Genomic DNA, 19,513 nt, shown 5'->3' on the forward strand with positions numbered 1-19,513 from the left:
GGAAAAAAAAACATGGAAGTGATAGTTTTTTTCTCTCCAAAACTTTTAAATAAATATAAAATATATATAAATATTAAATAACAAGTATAAATATGTTTTTTTACATCACACATTTTTTTAAAGATTTAACTGTAAATAAATAAACTTTTGAAATGAAATAACATAAGAAAAAACATAAATGACATGTTATTTATTGTAATATAACAACTATATCTTCACTACATGTGTTTTTGAAATGTTCCTCATCATCTTGAGAACAATAATACAAAAGTTGTCTTTCTTTTGTTAAATAAATGGATCTTAAATGTATTTCATCACAGAATGAACGTGTTTCCCTGACGATCGACTCGTGTGCGTCAAGTATTTGAATCAAACTTTCACCTTCGTCTCCGCTTTCATCACTCGTTTCGACTCTTTGTTTTTTTTTGTTCTTCCACTTCTTCTTCATCTTTAGGCTTCGATCCCATCCCCCAATCTTTCCCTCCCTCACACTCTCCCCCTCGTTCTCTCGCTCTCTCTTCTGCATACACGAGATTCGTCTAGACGAGGACTGGAGGTTCGGCTCAGCATCCACGGGCATAACAAGCTCGTTATGCCGAGGCCTGCCATTGGCTGGCAGCGTTCCACCGGCTGCCATCGAGTTCGTCGGAGGGAGGGAGGGATGGAGGGAGGATGGAGTGAGAGAAAGAGTGAGAGAGAATTAAAGAGAACGAGTGTAAGATTAATAGAGGGGTGAGATGTGCAGGAGGGAAAGTGAGAGAAAATGAAGGCGAGGGGGGGGGGGCGATGAAAAGTGGGAGTCGGAGCCAGACACTGCTCAATTCTGGTCGCCATGGCAACACTGGTACGGGGATGGTGCTGCAGCAACGTGAGCATCACTGCGCTACAGAGCGAGACGCCAGAGAGTCTCCGAGCACAGCGAGGATGAGCAACAGGCAGAGGCTGCTCCAGTCCTTCTCTACACAACACAACACAACACAACACAACACAACACAACACAACACAACACAAAGACGCACTTCAAAAATGTACCCACATGTCAGTCACATCATATGAACAGAAAACAATCCAACAAACCTTAGATTTTTTACCCAATAAAATGTCTGAATATAAATACTTGATCCAAGGGTCACATGACTGTGTTTACGTGGCTCTGATTGGCTCAGGAAAAAAAATTCAACATAAAATTTATCACTCAGTTGTTGTTTCTTATGACTTACTAACAATGAAGATGAGTATTTTCTTTATTATACATGACAAGTTTATATAATGTTGTAATATAATTTCAAACGCCTCGTTTTGAGGTCGAGTGATTGTTTTATTTGTATGATTTATACTTAAATTCAATTGATATGCAAGGATCGTTCACTTCATGAGTATTAAAAATAATGTTCAAATGGTATTAAAGTGTCTTAAATTACAAATATAAATGACTTACTTACTTAAATTACAAATATAAATTACTTACTTACTTAAATTACATATATAAATGACTTACTTACTTAAATTACAAATATAAATTACTTACTTACTTAAATTACATATATAAATGACTTACTTACTTAAATTACAAATATAAATTACTTACTTACTTAAATTACAAATATAAATTACTTACTTACTTAAATTACTTAAATTACAAATATAAATGACTTACTTACTTAAATTACTTACTGCATTACTTACTTAAATTACAAATATAAATTACTTACTGCATTACTTACTTAAATTACAAATATAAATTACTTACTTACTTAAATTACTTACTGCATTACTTACTTACTTAAATTACAAATATAAATTACTTACTGCATTACTTACTTACTTAAATTACAAATATAAATTACTTACTGCATTACTTGCATACATTACAAATATAAATTACTGACTTACTTACTTAAATCAAATGTTAAAAAATGTTAAAAAAGTGAAAACATTCATTTTAATTTAAGCGAGCAAAAAAGTGGGATTTGTTACGTGAGTCATAGGTTTAGTGTTAGTTAAACAGGTCAAAATAATGTTTTTTTAAATGTATTATTTATAGATTTACGCGCAATTACAACATATTTTATTATATTTTTTATGTATTAAAAAAAAAAGAAAAAATCAGAACGAGGGGATGAAAACATGGACTTAAAAGCCATGTTTATTCAATGGTAAAATAAACATTTGGTTAATAATAATAATAATAGGCAAATAGTGTTGAAAAAAGTCTTAAATTTAACTTTAAATGTGAAGTTTATCTGCATTTTCTCATCGTATAAGGGCTGATTTTCATTGTCTCCTGATTCTCTTACAGTGTATAATGTGGCCTCTTAGGAAATTAAATTCTCTTAATTTAAAGTCATTTAAAAACATTAAAATGAGTAAAACATCATGTATGTTTGAATTAAACACAAAATTGGTGTTAAATATTTCTTCAAATCTTCTCTATAAATCCCAAAAGAATCACAGCAGCAAACATTTCTTCCGCCTGTCAATCACTCAGTTTGTGAGCTTCGACGACTCAAGCAACACCTTCTGTTGAATCCAAACTCTGGTCCAGATGTTGCTGGAGGAACAGAGCTGAGATCTGCGCTGTGATTGGCTGATAAAACTGAGAAGAGTTTTTCTTTCCTGTTGATTGGGTGAAAGAGGAGACGACTGCAGGGACCTCCTCATTTGACGCTATGATGTCATATATATATATATATATATATATGGAAGTAAATGTTTGACTTTGGACTTTAAATATTAAATTCTAAAACACTGAATTTTTACAGCATCAAAATATGATTTTGAATCTGAAAAATGTCAAGAACCAACACATGTGATGGTTGCTATGACACTGACCACTTCCTGTAACGTTGCTCGGGAACGATTGCTTCTACTTGGTGGCTCGGACGTTTACATTGAATTATTTTACATTGAATTTACTAAACTCAATTTGTTTAATTTACTTTTTTTTCTAGGTTGAATTTCTTACACTGAATTTCTTACGTTTACTTTGTATTTTTACATTCAATTTCTTACACTGAATTTATTTCGTTGACCTTTTTTCTACGTTGAATATCTTATGTTGAATTTATTTCATTGCCTTTTTACGTTGAATTTCTTACGTTGAATTTATTTAATTGCCTTTTTTGCGTTGAATTTCTTACATTGAATTTCTTACACTGAATTTGTTACGTTTACTTTTTATTTTTACATTCAATTTCTTACACTGAATTTTTTTCCAAATTGAATTTCTTACACTGAACTTATTTTCTTGACTTTTTTACTATCATAAATTTCTTACGTTGAATTTATTTTATTGACTTTTCTACGTTGAATTTCTTACATTGAATTTCTTACGTTGAATTTATTTTATTGACTTTTCTACGTTGAATTTATTTTATTGACTTTTCTACGTTGAATTTCTTACGTTGAATTTATTTTATTGACTTTTCTACGTTGAATTTCTTACGTTGAATTTATTTTATTGACTTTTCTACGTTGAATTTCTTACGTTGAATTTATTTTATTGACTTTTCTACGTTGAATTTCTTACGTTGAATTTATTTTATTGACTTTTCTACGTTGAATTTCTTACGTTGAATTTATTTTATTGACTTTTCTACATTGAATTTCTTACGTTGAATTTATTTTATTGACTTTTCTACTTTGGATTTCTTACGTTGAATTTATTTTATTGACTTTTCTACGTTGAATTTATTTTATTGACTTTTCTACGTTGAATTTCTTACGTTGAATTTATTTTATTGACTTTTCTACGTCGAATTTCTTGCGTTGAATTTATTTTATTGACTTTTCTGCGTTGAATTTCTTACGTTTAATTTATTTTATTGACTTTTCTACGTTGAATTTCTTACACTGAATTTATTTCATGGCTTTATTTCCATTTAGTTTTTCGATTGAATTTATTTTATTGACTTTTCTACGTTGAATTTATTTTATTGACTTTTCTACGTTGAATTTCTTACGTTGAATTTATTTTATTGACTTTTCTACGTCGAATTTCTTACGTTGAATTTATTTTATTGACTTTTCTGCGTTGAATTTCTTACGTTTAATTTATTTTAATTGTCTTTTCTACGTTGAATTTCTTACACTGAATTTATTTCATGGCTTTATTTCCATTTAGTTTTTCGATTGAATTTATTTCATCGACTTTTTTTTTTACATTGAATTTCTTATATCGAATTTATTTTGTTGACTTTTTTTTACATATTTAATTTTGAACAGAATTTATTCATGCATTGAAAATAAAAATAGACAGTAAAAAAATAACAAATCTGGTGTTGATGCTGTAAAAATTAAAGTCCGATGTCACTCAGTTACTCTCACGATGTTCGTGTGTTGAACGATACGTTGATGGTATTTCTTTGGAAAATCCTTCATAAGAGTTTTAAGTTACACTCAAATAGAAAAGCTTGTAAACTCACCCGACAACTTGACCCTTCGCTCTCAGGGCGTCATCCAACCGTCCTTCGACAGCGACGTGGACGAGAACTCGGAGCACGAGCTGGAGCGCCCCCGCCTGGACGCCGGCTCCGAGAGCGAGGGCGGCATGTTCGGCCCCACCAAGAAGAAGAAGAAGAAGCCCAAGGAGAAGAAGGAGAAGAAAGTGAGGAAGAAGAAGAGGGACGACGAAGACGACGACGATGACGACGACGACGACGGGAACACGAAGGTGAGTTGAGAATCAGATGCAGGTTCATTAAGGGTCAAACGAGGCAGTATAGATGCGGTCAAAGGGCCAAACGTGGTCCCACTTATGTTCCTTAGGTCAGTTGATCTGGGACATGTGGACGAGAGAGACTTTGTTCAAAGGATAGAGAATCATTTGTTGACTTTAACCAGCGAGTAGCTTTAAGTTAAAATGAGCCTCTAATGATGAAACAGAGACAGAGTTGAACATCTTCACTGCCCTTGATTGACATCGACATCCTGTCCAGAGCCTTTGAAAGTCCATAACAGCAAATCCTTAACTTAAAGTGATAGTTTACCGAAAATTCAAACGTCACTCATTTTCTACTCGTCCTCATGTCGACTAATGTTGGATTATTTTCAGAGTAATCTGTTCCTTTAAGAGTTATAGACAAAGATGTTTGTTCATTTTAATGTAGCGACTGGAGCTCATTTGTCTTCGTCTTCATCTTCGTCCAAAAAGACACTTAAAAACATCCAAATACTGCTCGTCTGTAACGTCCCTCTTGGATTGAAGCCTCGACATGAGAAAATGTTCCTGAAAACATAGGCTAGCTGCCTAAATCTTGCACACTGACCCTACATATGTCTTTTTTCGATGAGGAAAAATGTCAGCCAGGAGCTGAGAGACTGATAACTACAACAAATGTTTTAAAAATAGACTTATTTAGGGATTTTTCCGAACATTTTCTCTCTTAATACAAAGAAGACGTTACAGACGATCAGTATTTGGATGTTTTTAAGTGTCTTTTTGGATGAAGATGGAGACGAAGACATCTGAGCTCCAGTCGCTACATTAAAATGAACAAACATTTTTGTCTATAACTCTAAAAAGGAACAGATTACTCTGAAAATAATCCCAATCCTTATTTGACATGAGTGTGAGTAGAAAATCAGTGAAGTTTGAGTTTTGCGTGAACTATCACTTTAAGAACTGACACAGTACATTGAAAACGGCACAATATTAAAAACAAGAAAACACCATTTACACCAAAATAAATAACAAATAAAATATTAAGGTCGAAACAGAGTAATATGATGAAGACAGTTTAAAACAATTTTGTCTATAACTCTAAAAAAAAACAGGTTACTCCCAACTCTTAGTTGACATGAGGGTGAGTAGAAAATGAGTGAAGATTGAATATTAGATGAATTATAATTTTAGGTGATTAATTGCTTTTTTAAACACTACTGAGAACAATCGTTTCATCAGGTCTGGAGACTATATTTACTACATGAGGCTGGATATTCTCCGCTGGTGATCTCCTGAGTCTCCAGTCTCTCCAGCGATTTCCCACTCAAAGATACCTGTTGTTCTAGTAGTTCAAGGTGGTAAAAATCCTCCGTCTATGTTTCCCCAGGAGCCCAAATCCTCGGGCCAGCTGATGCACGAGTGGGGTCTGGAAGACGTCCAATACGGCTTCACGGAGGACGACTACAAGACCATCACCAACTACAAAGCGTTCAGCCAGTTCCTCAGGTGTGCAGCTTCCTCTCCACTGATCCTCCTGCAGCGTCTCCTGCAGTCGCAGCAGAGCGTCCCGAGGAAACACTTCTTCTTCTTGTTTGAGCTGCAAAACTCTGGCGCCGGTCTCACCTGCGGGCGTTCTGGCACCGCTAAGCTTTTCATTCTTCCTCGGACAAATTGGATCACAGGCTCCTGCGGTGCTGCTGCGAAGACTGGATGTCGGAGACGGCCGGGGCTCCAGAGGTTTTGTTTTTTTTCCCGGGACTTTGAGCTCTGACCCACTGAACCAAACATGGTGAAATTGTCTGACAAATCACAGTCTTGTGCAGACGCGAGACCCCCGTCGGAACACAAGTGCCTCCCGAGTGGAAGTCTTACTCACAGTCGAGAGGTCGACTTCTGCGAGGCGGACTCTCACGTATCCATGCAGGGCGCGGCGAGCTAGTTAGCGGCGCGCTAGTTAGCGGCGCGCGGAAAATCACCAGCGAAAAACTGGAATGTGTCTTTGGAATGAATATTTAAAGTAAAATTCAAACTTCACTCCATTTTCTACTCGCCCTCATGGCGACTGAGAGTTGGGATTATTTTCAGAGTAATCTATTCCTTTTTAGTGTTATAGACAAAAATGTTTGTTCATTTTAATGTAGCGACTGGAGCTCAGTTGTCTTCGTCTTCGTCCAAAAAGACACTTAAAAACATCCAAATACTGCTCGACTGTAACGTCCCTCTTGGATTGAAGCCTCGACACTGTTCAGAAATACAATAATAAATCTATATTTTAAGATTGTTTTTAGTGGAATAGAAGCCTAAATCTCGGCACTGACACTTGCAATGGGTTTACATGAGGAACGACTTGAAGCAGGAGCCGAGAGACTGAGAGCTTCTGCCATAAAAAACACTAACAATACAAGGTTATTTAAGTTTATTTTCGGAACAATTCCTCATGCTGAGGCTTCAAGATGGACGTTACAGACGAGCAGTATTTGGATGTTTTTAAGTGTCTTTTTGGACGAAGACGACTGAGCTCCACTCGCTACATTAAAATGAACAAACATTTTTTTCTATAACTCTAAAAAAGAACAGATTACTCTGAAAAGAATCCATTACTAGTCGACCTGAGGGTGAGTAAAAAATGAGTAGAATTAGTATCTTGTGTGAACTATCCCTTTAACAAGATTTGTAACTGGTGCCAATGACGTCTCAACAGGCCACTCATCGCCAAGAAGAACCCTAAGATCCCCATGTCCAAGATGATGACAGTGTTGGGGGCCAAGTGGCGAGAATTCAGCGCCAACAACCCCTTCAAAGGCGCATCTGCCACCGCCGTGGCCGCCGCCGTGGCCGCCGCCGTCGAGACGGTGACCGTGGCGCCGCCGCCTCCCATCGGCGGCCAGCTGAGCGCCCAGCCGCTGAAGAAAGCCAAAACCAAAGAGGGGAAGGGTGAGCGGCGACGACACGTTTAGAAACCAGACGCCGGTCTCACCATCTGTGTGTGTACCAGGTCCAGGGGTTCGAAAGAGAAGCAAGTCGGCGAAGGAGGGGAAGAAGAAGCAGAAGCCCAAGAAGACCAAATCAAAGTCGGGGCAGAGTGGGAAGAAGAAGAAAGCGTCCTCGGTACGTCCACCGCCATTCAGTTTATTTACGGTCTGGCTCTCTTCCCGTCCAGCATCTCTCGTCTTCTCGCCTCCCCAGAGCGAGGAGGACTTCCTGGAGGAGTCGGACTTTGATGACATCAGCATCCACAGTGCCTCGGTGCTCTCTGAAACCTCGGGGGTCGTCGCCAAGAAGAAGACCCGGCGGGGGAGGAAGAAAAGGAAAAGTGTGTTTTCCGTTTCTCACTACTTGTTGTGTCTCTCCCACGCCGAGCCGCATCAGGTTCAACGTTCATCGTCATCTTCGTTGGATTGTGTTTGTTGTGCTCGGTTCTAACTGCCGTGGCCTTCCTTTTTGAAGCCTCCGAGCCAGAGCCTCACTTTCATGTTCATGGTCCTTCTTTCTTCCAGAGGAGGACGGCGATGGCTACGAGACGGACCATCAGGACTATTGCGAGGTCTGCCAGCAGGGGGGAGAAATCATCCTGTGCGACACCTGTCCACGGGCCTACCACCTGGTGTGTCTGGACCCGGAGATGGAGAAGGCCCCCGAGGGAAAGTGGAGCTGCCCACACTGTGTGAGTTTATTTATTTGGACGGACATTTTATCCGGCACGTCCTGAGGAACTCTACAATATATTTACGTCGCCCCCGAACGGATTTAATGACCGTGACCCCTCGAAAGTTGTCTAGAAATGTAGAAGCCATCTAACACCTTGTCATTAGCACTTCTACCTCAGCATCACCCACATAAAGTCATAGTTCAGATGGTAGAGTGGTGGACTCGTGGTGGACTCGTGGTGGACTCGTGGTGGACTCTTGGTCGACTCGTGGTGGACTCGTGGTGGACTCTTGGTCGACTCGTGGTGGACTCGTGGTCGACTCTTGGTCGACTCGTGGTGGACTCGTGGTGGACTCTTGGTCGACTCGTGGTCGACTCGTGGTCGACTCGTAGTGGACTCGTGGTCGACTCGTGGTGGACTCGTGGTCGACTCGTGGTCGACTCGTGGTCGACTCTTGGTCGACTCGTGGTGGACTCGTGGTGGACTCGTGGTGGACTCGTGGTGGACTCGTGGTGGACTTGTGGTCGACTCGTGGTCGACTCGTGGTGGACTCGTGGTGGACTCGTGGTGGACTCGTGGTCCACTCGTGGTGGACTCGTGGTGGACTCGTGGTGGACTCGTGGTGGACTCGTGGTCGACTCGTGGTCGACTCGTGGTCGACTCGTGGTCGACTCGTGGTCGACTCGTGGTCGACTCGTGGTCGACTCGTGGTCGACTCGTGGTCTTAGCAAGAAACTTCACGCTGATTGCTCCTGATGGTTAAGTTGGTGGCTGCGTCGCAGCCTACTCCCATCAGTGTGTGATTGTGTGAATGTGTAACTTAGTGTAAAGCTCTTTGGCTGAAAAATAAGCATAGAAAAGTGCTATATAAGTAAGTAATTAGTATTTATAGAGCGCTTTTCCTGACCAGGGTAAGAGCCATTTACTATTTACAACTGTGTGGCTCCAGCTCATGTGTCCAGATATCGATACTGAAGAAAGAATGTATCTTGCAAAGAATATACAGCCGTGAAATCAGAATAATACACAGGGTGTAGCTCAGGTCCTGGACTGCTCTGAAGGACGTTTCCTGTATCCTTTCCCTTAAGATAACAAACCATCCAACATCAATTTGTGGTAAACGTAGGAGGCCTTTAAGCCATAGTGTCCTGCAGGAACCCTTGTCAAAGTAACAAGTCATCATAAGTTCTCCATATCTTGACGTCTTATGACCAAATGAATGTCGTGAAAACTGAACTGATAACAAGTCTTAATAATGGATAATAGCAGCTACCTTAGCATCGGAGTGAGGAGCTCAGTCATTGTCAAGGACTCAGTCGACATATTGCTTTGTGTGTTGAGGGGCCAGTAGAAGGTTTAGGGCAGGGGTGTCAACCTCGACCACACAAGGGGCCAAAATCTTCTCCATCATTTCTGTCTTTAACAGTATCTCGATTCATCCTTAGTTTGACGGTTATTGGAATTCTCCGTCTGATTGTTCACCTCCATAATCCTTGTTTCTTATCTTACTTTAACCCCCTTGTGTCTTTAAAGTCAAAATTAACTTTAATCTACTTTCATAACGATCCAGCCACATTAAATGACTTGACTTGAGGAGCCATGAGTTTAGGTTATGTATCGATAACCTTTTGCATGATGAACCAGTTGAGGGTAAGTGTTGGTTTCGTGGACCAGTCCATGTCTGAGAAACACTTTCAGTTCCAGGAGAAGAACTGTTTTACTGTTACTGTTTTAATGGTACTTGATCTTCAGTAATTGAATCTGGAGAAGATATTTGACATGACTTCATGTCTTCATGTCTTCATGTCAATACGGGGAGTCGAAGAACCGGTTAGTTGGACATAGATGGGCGGTAACTTTGTTGACATGTGGTCTCTCAGGAGAAAGAAGGGATCCAGTGGGAGGCCAAAGACGAGGAGGAGGAAGAAGAGGAGGTGGCGGGAGAGGAAGAGGACGACCACATGGAGTTCTGCCGGGTTTGCAAGGACGGAGGGGAGCTCTTGTGCTGCGACACGTGTCCGTCCTCGTACCACATCCACTGTCTGAACCCACCATTGCCCGAGATCCCCAACGGGGAGTGGTTGTGTCCTCGCTGCATGGTGAGATCCTGGCCGTCCGTTTCAGGTTCTTGTCGACTTGTGTCCGAACCCTTTCGCTCCACCACAGTGCCCCCCTCTGAAGGGGAAGGTCCAGAAAATCCTGCACTGGACGTGGGGAGAAGCTCCACTGCCGCCGGAAGCTCCTCTGGGATTCGACGGGCAACCCCTGGACCCGCTCGTCAAGCCCCCGCTGAAGGGCCGACCCGAAAGGGAGTTCTTCGTGAAGTGGACGGGACTGTCGTACTGGCACTGCTCGTGGGTCAGCGAGCTGCAGGTGAGGAGTCCAGATCGTAGCTGTCATTGGGTTCCATCCCTGACCGGGTTCCGTCTCCTCCCAGCTGGAGCTCTACCACTCCGTCATGTACCGCAACTACCAGAGGAAGACGGACATGGACGAGCCGCCGCCGTTCGACTACGGCTCCGGCGAGGAGGAGATGAACAGCGAGAAGAGGAAGAGCAAAGATCCTCACTACGCCGCGATGGAGGAGAGATTCTATCGCTACGGGATCAAATCTGAGTGGATGGTGATCCACCGCATCCTCAACCACAGGTGGCGCTCACGTCTGCGGATAGAATCAGAATCTCTTTATTGTTATTGCACATAGTCCGAGGAAATTAAAGTGCATCGTCCAGACGGGGAAACCCCAATATATACTTCAAATAAAATGATAAAAGAAGGGTTAAAAAGATGTATAAAACAAGAAAAAAACACACATTTTTTTTATTTTATTTCCTCATTAAATTGAATCTCTTTTTTGTTTTGTTTTGTTTTGTTTTTGTTTTATTTGTTTATCTTATTAAAATACAAACAGATTAATTACACATATTCATAATATTTAAAAATAGTGTTTCTTTATTAAATTATATTTATAAATCAAATTAATAACAAATATAAAATAATAATAATAATAAAAAATAATATGAATTAATTAATTGTTCATAAAGCTTTTTTTTTTTATATTAAAAACGATTTGTCATATGTCATTATGTCATTTGACATAATTTATTTTGTAGTATTTACAAGTAATGCATTTAGTTTTCTTAAGCAGTTAATATTATAAACGTATGTGGTAATATTTAAGTTGAATTACAAAATACATTTATCTTCATGTTATTAATATTAAAATATATTTGGGTTTAATTTTCATGTCTATTGTAAGTACCATCTTTATGCTAATAATTCTAATTATTACTGTTATTAACTCATTATTTATCTTTTTCTTGATTATATTTGTTTAAACGATGAATGAAAGTCGTAATTTTTCGTCTTTATTGTGAATCTGTTAAAAAACAAGTGTATAAAATGTGGTCGTAATGATGATAATGTGAATAAAAATGCATGTTTTGTATAGTTACGATAAAGACAACGACGTGCACTATCTGATCAAGTGGAGGGACCTGCCGTACGACCAGTGCACGTGGGAGGTCGACGACTTCGACGTCCCGGAGTACGACGCTCACAAAGCTTCCTACTGGGATCACAGGTGAGAATCCAAACGCTCTCACTCTTTGAAACTCACCGCTGATCTTTCAACTCAGGGAGCAGATCCTGGGGGAGGACCAGCGCCCCCTGGTCACCAGCGGTAACAAACTCAAAGTGGAGTACCCGAAGAGGGAGATCCCCCCCGACGCTCCGATCATTGACGTGAGTGTTCCTGGTGTTGATAAATATTGGATGTGAATGTGTTGAATCGTCCCCGGAGCAGCCGACCATCAAGTTCGAGCACCAGCCGTGGTACATCAACGCCACCGGAGGAACGCTGCACCCCTATCAGCTGGAGGGTCTCAACTGGCTGCGGTTCTCGTGGGCTCAGGGCACCGACACCATCCTGGCGGACGAGATGGGTTTGGGCAAGACGGTGCAGACCATCGTCTTCCTCTACTCGCTCTACAAGGAGGTGACGCTTTCATTTGTTGCTCTTTTCTAAACAAAAGGCATCGTTTACCATTTAAATAATACATAAGAATTGTATTTTTTAAATGTATTTGTTTGTTTTAAATGAATTAATTCATGAATTAACTTATTAATTTCAAACTTTTTCAACCCAAAGAATTGTAAATTATTTGTACATGCAAAATAACAAAACACCAATTAAACAAAAAAAGCAGAATAAAAAATAAAACATAGTACTGTAGTTCGAAAATGATTTGATGTATCAGTATCATTGATTTATATTAGTATAGATATAAGATATAAGACGAGATATACTTAAAAATGTAAATTAATGATTCTATTTTATTTCTCAATCAACAGAACAATTATTCGAAATGTTTAAACTTTATTTTAAGAATTAATCAGTCAATTATTTTCCAAAGAATTTTAACATAAAAAGTATTTTTCATCAAAGTCTTTACTTATAATTCAAAAATATCAATTAATTAATACAAATAATAATTACTTATATTTCCAGATTATTTTGCTTTAATATATAAATATTATCCTAATATATAATAATCTTAATAACTAATAAAAATAAATATTTATATTACAATATATATTTATTTTTTTATTGAGTAAAATATATAAATCTGAATATGGGATTAAAATATATATATATTTTTCCATTATGTCTATGTTGTTTATTTACTGCAGTACAGGGAGTATGTTGACTGTTTATTATTTTTTATTAAAAAATGTTTTTATTGATGTAGTTTTTATCACTGTCATGTATATTTTAATAATAATGTAACAAACATTTTTAGTTTGACTCATTTTTAATCTCCTTGTACATCTTGCACTAACAATAAATGATAAATAAATAAATATTTTTTAATTTTTTGTGTTTATGCATCTTCTTTTATTTTGAAAATGTATTTTTGGTAATTTTCACTGATGGAAGAAAACAACGTGAAACTCCAAAATAGTTTTTCAGTCCAGTCCCGTTCTTCTGGTGTCCAGGGTCACTCCAAAGGTCCGTTCCTGGTCAGCGCTCCTCTGTCCACCATCATCAACTGGGAGAGGGAGTTCCAGATGTGGGCTCCGGACTTCTACGTGCTGACCTACACCGGAGACAAGGACAGTCGGGCCATCATCCGGGAGAACGAGTTCTCCCACGAGGACGCTCTGATCAAGACGGGACGCAAGGTGTTTCGAATGAAGGTAGCGACGCCTCAGCAGCTCCAGTCTCGCTCCAGCACGAGGTCCCACATGTGGTTTTGTGTTGCGTTCCGTAGAAAGACTCTCCCATCAAGTTCCACGTGCTGCTGACCTCCTACGAGCTGATCACCATCGACCAGGCCATCCTGGGCTCCATCACCTGGGCCTGTCTGGTGGTGGACGAGGCCCACAGACTGAAGAACAACCAGTCCAAGGTCCTACTTCAACGACAGAAACTAGAAATCCACTGAAAGTCTTGACAGGAAATGTCGCCTTCAGTTTTTCAGAATCCTGAACGGATACAAGATCTACTACAAGCTGCTGCTGACTGGAACACCTCTGCAGAACAACCTGGAGGAGCTTTTCCACCTTCTCAACTTCCTCACGCCCGAGCGCTTCAAGTAAGTTCTGGAGCCGGTTCTGACCCGTTCGAGGACATGTCAGTGGGACGTCTCTCTGTGACAGTAACCTGGAGGGCTTCCTGGAGGAGTTCGCCGACATCTCTAAAGAAGACCAGATCAAGAAGCTGCACGACCTGCTGGGACCTCACATGCTGCGCCGGCTGAAGGTCGACGTCTTCAAGAACATGCCGTCCAAGACGGAGCTGATCGTGCGAGTGGAGCTCAGCCCCATGCAGAAGTAAGACTCCGACACAAAGTCCACATTTCTCAACCCCTTGTGTGTGGGCTAAAAAACAAATGTGTTTGAGGTATCCCTTGTGTTGACTCTGGGTCAAGACGAACGACCTCCCTGGCTTCCAGAACCTTGACCCAAAGGCAACACACAGGTTATGACCTACATCTGTTTATGTCAACAAGCGTTTGCCAACAGAACAGTGAACTCCCATGATGCCTTTCTACACAACACTCTATTTAGTGACGTCTGATTGGTCACAACAATACTCATAATACATCTATACTGCTACGTCTAAAGTCATCAACAGGTGTGAATAGGCGGCTGGGCGGCAAAGCATTATGGGGTTGAGAGAGGGATGACGCCCCATGTAGGATTTTCAAGTTCATATCAACGTTGGTTGTTTAAACCTTTAAGTCCATGTAATTATGGCAGTTATTCACGAGTCTAAGTTGTTAAAATGATGACGGTGTTCGAGGTATAAACTGTGTGAGAATGTTGTGAGAGTTTGATAAAGGTTCGTAAAAAGTGTGAAGGGATCATGAGTCCTCAAAATGTTTTGAAAAACATACCGTGAGTCACAGCTCAATGTTTTGAATCTGACGTATCACGATACAGTGTCAATGATACGATGCATAGTGATAGAGTGGTAACAAGTATATATTTGTAGTATTGTCGAGTACTTGACTCTGGTGTTGTGATAGTGTAGTAACAAGTATATATGTGTAGTATTGTCGAGTACTTGACTCTGGTGTTGTGATAGTGTAGTAACAAGTATATATGTGTAGTATTGTCGAGTACTTGACTCTGGTGTTGTGATAGTGTAGTAACAAGTATATATGTGTAGTATTTTCGAGTACTTGACTCTGGTGTTGTGATAGTGTAGTAACAAGTATATATGTGTAGTATTGTCGAGTACTTGACTCTGGTGTTGTGATAGTGTAGTAACAAGTATATATGTGTAGTATTGTCCAGTACTTGACTCTAGTGTTGTGATAGTGTAGTAACAAGTATATATGTGTAGTATTGTCCAGTACTTGACTCTGGTGTTGTGATAGTGTAGTAACAAGTATATATGTGTAGTATTGTCCAGTACTTGACTCTGGTGTTGTAGTATTTACAGACCACATGACTCTTGACAAAGTCGTAACTGATTTCATTTGTTTTCAAACCAAAATATGTCCAAACATCAGCTTTAAAAACTGCTGGAGTCACTGTATCCTCTCGTCCTCAGTCATCGGATTTCATTGTTCCTCTAGCTGCGGAGGACGCAATGACTGCTGCCATCTGGTGGAAGGAAGTTTAAAAGCAACACAAAAATGAACAAATGTTATGATTATTTGCATGACAATTGTTTGTTTTAAAAATCTATATAATTTTATTTGTCCACTGTATCCTCTCGTCCTCAGTCAACGCTGGGATCTCGCAGGATTTCATTGTTCCTTTAGCAGTGGAGGATTTAATGTACTGTTTTTAACATTTGTGACTTAACGTGATCAATTTTTTCTCCGCTGCAGAAAATACTACAAGTTCATCCTCACGCGGAACTTCGAGGCTCTGAACTCCAAAGGCGGAGGCAACCAGGTGTCGCTGCTCAACATCATGATGGACCTGAAGAAGTGCTGCAACCATCCCTACCTGTTCCCCGTCGCTGCCGTGGTACCTTTACTCAAGGATGACTCACTTATAGAAGCCAACGTCTTGGTTTTTATCAATCAGTAATATGTTTCTCAGACCAGTCGCTATGGTTGAGGACGGAGGTGAAGAGGAGAGTGCAGGCGCGGTGGAACTGGGCCACTTATGGTGGTTGTACGTGATTAAAGTGTAGCAGTCGAGTGAAGCTTTTAAGGATGACGAGGAGCAGTGTTTGGTCTAAAAACAAGCACTTCTCCAAGTGCACTGCTTTACAGTACACTGTAAGTGCACTAACTTGCGCCGTGTGAACATTTCGACAGTGTAGTACTGTCTCAAATCAAACTCTGCTGCTACACACAGGAAATGACTCGACATTTTCTTCTTCTACTACTTTTTTAACGCTGATTGCAACCAGTCGTTGAAACACTATCACCGACACTTGACAGTGATTTTCGCGAATTGAAACAGATACAAAGTTATTAAGTTGTGTTTCATTGTGTTATTACTGTTGTTGTTTTGTGGTAAAATACGTGTTTTCTCGAGACATTTACGTCAGTATCTGCTCTGAAGACGTGTCGTCAGTGACGTAGCTTCAGTTTAGCTTCATCTACGTCACTAAGATGGAGGATCTTAAGGGTGGAAAGTGTCCACACTCGCCATTTGAGTGCTCATTGTGCACTACATTTCCGCACACTGATCATCGGGATTCACTTGTGAATTCAAAATACTAAGTGTAAGTGCAGAAGTGCGCCAAACTTTTCTTTTAGTTGCCCTTTCCTCACCATTTTATTAAGAGTATAATTGTTGTAATCATTGTTGAATAATTGAATTCAATAATTTGAATATTTTCAAAATGATTTACAAAATATTTTACACATTCAACTCGATATTTTATTTTCAATATTTAAAAAATACATTTTCTAAATTCAATGTTTTTTAATGTGAAACCTTTTAAATTCAATATACAAAAAAAAACGTACTTTCAACCAATCATGTGACGCGTAAATGATCAGGTGACAACATCAAAGCTCTGGCGCCTCAATTTTAGGTATTTTCCCGACAAAGTAACGCGCTGGTGCTTCGATGTTGTCACGTGATCGTTTACTTGCGCATGATTGGCCGAGAGTGCGATCAAGTAGCTCGGTACTCGTTTGGTTTTGTCTGGTGTTAGACACGCATTATCGTTCAAACGTTACAACGTTATTAACGATGTTAAATTCCACGGTTCAATGTTCTGATGGCACTTCCGTACCATATCAACATGAACGTTCATCTACTATGATTTCAACAAACGAGACGTAGAGTCAAAGGAGCACAAGCGTCAATCATTTTCATGCTACATTCCCGTACTGTCTGTGTTAGGAAGCTCCGGTTCTGTCCAACGGGTCGTACGATGGGAGTCAGCTGGTGAAGTCCTCAGGAAAACTGACGCTGCTGCAGAAGATGCTGAAGAAGCTCAAAGACGAAGGACATCGAGTCCTGATCTTCTCTCAGGTGAATCCACACCGAAGCCAAGCTAGAGGATCCGCTCTACAAGTCTGTCCCTCACAGATGACCAAGATGCTGGACCTGCTGGAGGACTTCCTGGAGTTCGAGGGTTACAAGTACGAGCGCATCGACGGCGGGATCACGGGAGGTCTGAGGCAGGAGGCCATCGATCGCTTCAATGGTGAGTCCTGGTCTCCAATGGTTTCTCCGAGGACCACTAAGATGTGGATCTCTGTCTCAGCACCGGGGGCTCAGCAGTTCTGCTTCCTGCTCTCGACCCGAGCCGGAGGACTCGGGATCAACCTGGCGAGCGCCGACACCGTCGTCATCTACGACTCCGACTGGAACCCCCACAACGACATTCAGGTACGGGTGGTCCCGACCCAACGTCCCAGCGCCTCCTGACCCGACGACGGTTCTCCCGCAGGCGTTCAGTCGGGCTCACCGGATCGGTCAGAACCGGAAGGTGATGATCTACCGCTTCGTGACCCGAGGCTCGGTGGAGGAGAGGATCACCCAGGTGGCCAAGAGGAAGATGATGCTGACCCACCTGGTGGTGCGACCGGGCCTGGGATCCAAAACCGGATCCATGTCCAAACAGGAGCTGGACGACATCCTCAAGTTCGGCACCGAAGAGCTTTTCAAGGACGAGATGGAGGCGGCGAGAGGAGCGATGGGTACGTTCGGTTCTGCTCCGGTTCTGGTTCTTCTCCTGGTTGATCTAGTCATGGGTTTCTTAGAAAAATGACTGTTTTCACCTACTTAGGCTGAGTGACCGGAGACACACACTATATATTATGATATTTTCTTCCTACGATACTATTTCGATATTCGACAGAACTGTATTGATCAGAAAACAAACACAATTATTATTATTGTTATCTTTTCGCTTTTAAATCCTAATTTAGTTCTATTGTGTGTCTTTTATGGTTCACATTTCAATAAAATGCATTTAAAATTAAATATATATTTTTTTAGTTTCAATTAACATGAACATATTCACAGTGCTTTTGTTCATTTAAGTGTTAAATTAAATTAAACATCCATCCGCTAGGTAGTATTCATTAAGTCCTCGACTGCTAAAGGAACAATACAATCCCGCAAGATCCCAAAGATGACTAAGGACGAGAGGATACAGTGGACAAATAAAATTATATATATTTTTAAAATAAACAATTAACATGCAATTAATTACAGCATGTTCACCTTTTTTTCGCTTTTTAACTTCCTGCCACTAGATGGCAGCAGTCATTGCGTCCTCCGCAGCTTAAGGAACAATGAAATCCTGGTGATGACTGGGGACGAGAGGATACAGTACAGTACATCAAGCAGCTTTTAAAGCTGATGTTTGGACATATTTTGGTTTGAAAACAAATGAAAGCAGTTACGACTTCGTCAAGAGTCATGTGGTCTGTAAATACTACAACACCAGAGTCAAGTACTGGACAATACTACACATATATACTTGTTACTACACTATCACAACACCAGAGTCAAGTACTCGACAATACTACACATATATCCTTGTTACTACACTATCACAACACCAGAGTCAAGTACTGGACAATACTACACATATATACTTGTTACTACACTATCACAACACCAGAGTCAAGTACTGGACAATACTACACATATATACTTGTTACTACACTATCACAACACCAGAGTCAAGTACTGGACAATACTACACATATATACTTGTTACTACACTATCACAACACCAGAGTCAAGTACTGGACAATACAACACATATATACTTGTTTCTACACTATCACAACACCAGAGTCAAGTACTCGACAATACTACACATTTATACTTGTTACTACACTATCACAACACCAGAGTCAAGTACTGGACAATACTACACATATATACTTGTTACTACACTATCACAACACCAGAGTCAAGTACTGGACAATACTACACATATATACTTGTTACTACACTATCACAACACCAGAGTCAACTACTGGACAATACTACACATATATACTTGTTACTACACTATCACAACACCAGAGTCAAGTACTCGACAATACTACACATATATCCTTGTTACTACACTATCACAACACCAGAGTCAAGTACTGGACAATACTACACATATATCCTTGTTACTACACTATCACAACACCAGAGTCAAGTACTGGACAATACTACACATATATCCTTGTTACTACACTATCACAACACCAGAGTCAAGTACTCGACAATACTACACATATATCCTTGTTACTACACTATCA

General features: G+C 40.2%; 1 protein-coding gene across 3 annotated transcripts in view; it reads left to right on the forward strand.

The window, feature by feature from the left end:
• The window catches only part of chd5 (chromodomain helicase DNA binding protein 5), a 57,738-nt gene that overhangs the window by 17,710 nt on the left and 20,515 nt on the right, over nt 1-19,513 (forward strand). For all 3 annotated transcript variants that reach the window (XM_087801894.1, XM_087801893.1, XM_087801895.1), the window contains exons 3-23: nt 4,451-4,672; nt 6,051-6,169; nt 7,365-7,597; nt 7,659-7,771; nt 7,850-7,976; nt 8,161-8,327; nt 10,193-10,411; nt 10,479-10,685; nt 10,750-10,961; nt 11,764-11,895; nt 11,951-12,056; nt 12,118-12,309; nt 13,311-13,511; nt 13,586-13,723; nt 13,788-13,909; nt 13,974-14,147; nt 15,659-15,800; nt 17,139-17,270; nt 17,328-17,445; nt 17,506-17,630; nt 17,692-17,941. In XM_087801894.1, the coding sequence (XP_087658020.1) occupies nt 4,451-4,672; nt 6,051-6,169; nt 7,365-7,597; nt 7,659-7,771; nt 7,850-7,976; nt 8,161-8,327; nt 10,193-10,411; nt 10,479-10,685; nt 10,750-10,961; nt 11,764-11,895; nt 11,951-12,056; nt 12,118-12,309; nt 13,311-13,511; nt 13,586-13,723; nt 13,788-13,909; nt 13,974-14,147; nt 15,659-15,800; nt 17,139-17,270; nt 17,328-17,445; nt 17,506-17,630; nt 17,692-17,941 (3,451 nt within the window). The remainder of the gene's footprint in view (nt 1-4,450; nt 4,673-6,050; nt 6,170-7,364; nt 7,598-7,658; nt 7,772-7,849; nt 7,977-8,160; nt 8,328-10,192; nt 10,412-10,478; nt 10,686-10,749; nt 10,962-11,763; nt 11,896-11,950; nt 12,057-12,117; nt 12,310-13,310; nt 13,512-13,585; nt 13,724-13,787; nt 13,910-13,973; nt 14,148-15,658; nt 15,801-17,138; nt 17,271-17,327; nt 17,446-17,505; nt 17,631-17,691; nt 17,942-19,513) is intronic.

Source organism: Callionymus lyra, chromosome 10, assembly GCF_982586985.1.
Source record: "Callionymus lyra chromosome 10, fCalLyr1.hap1.1, whole genome shotgun sequence".
NCBI classification, from domain to species: Eukaryota; Metazoa; Chordata; class Actinopteri; order Syngnathiformes; family Callionymidae; genus Callionymus; species Callionymus lyra.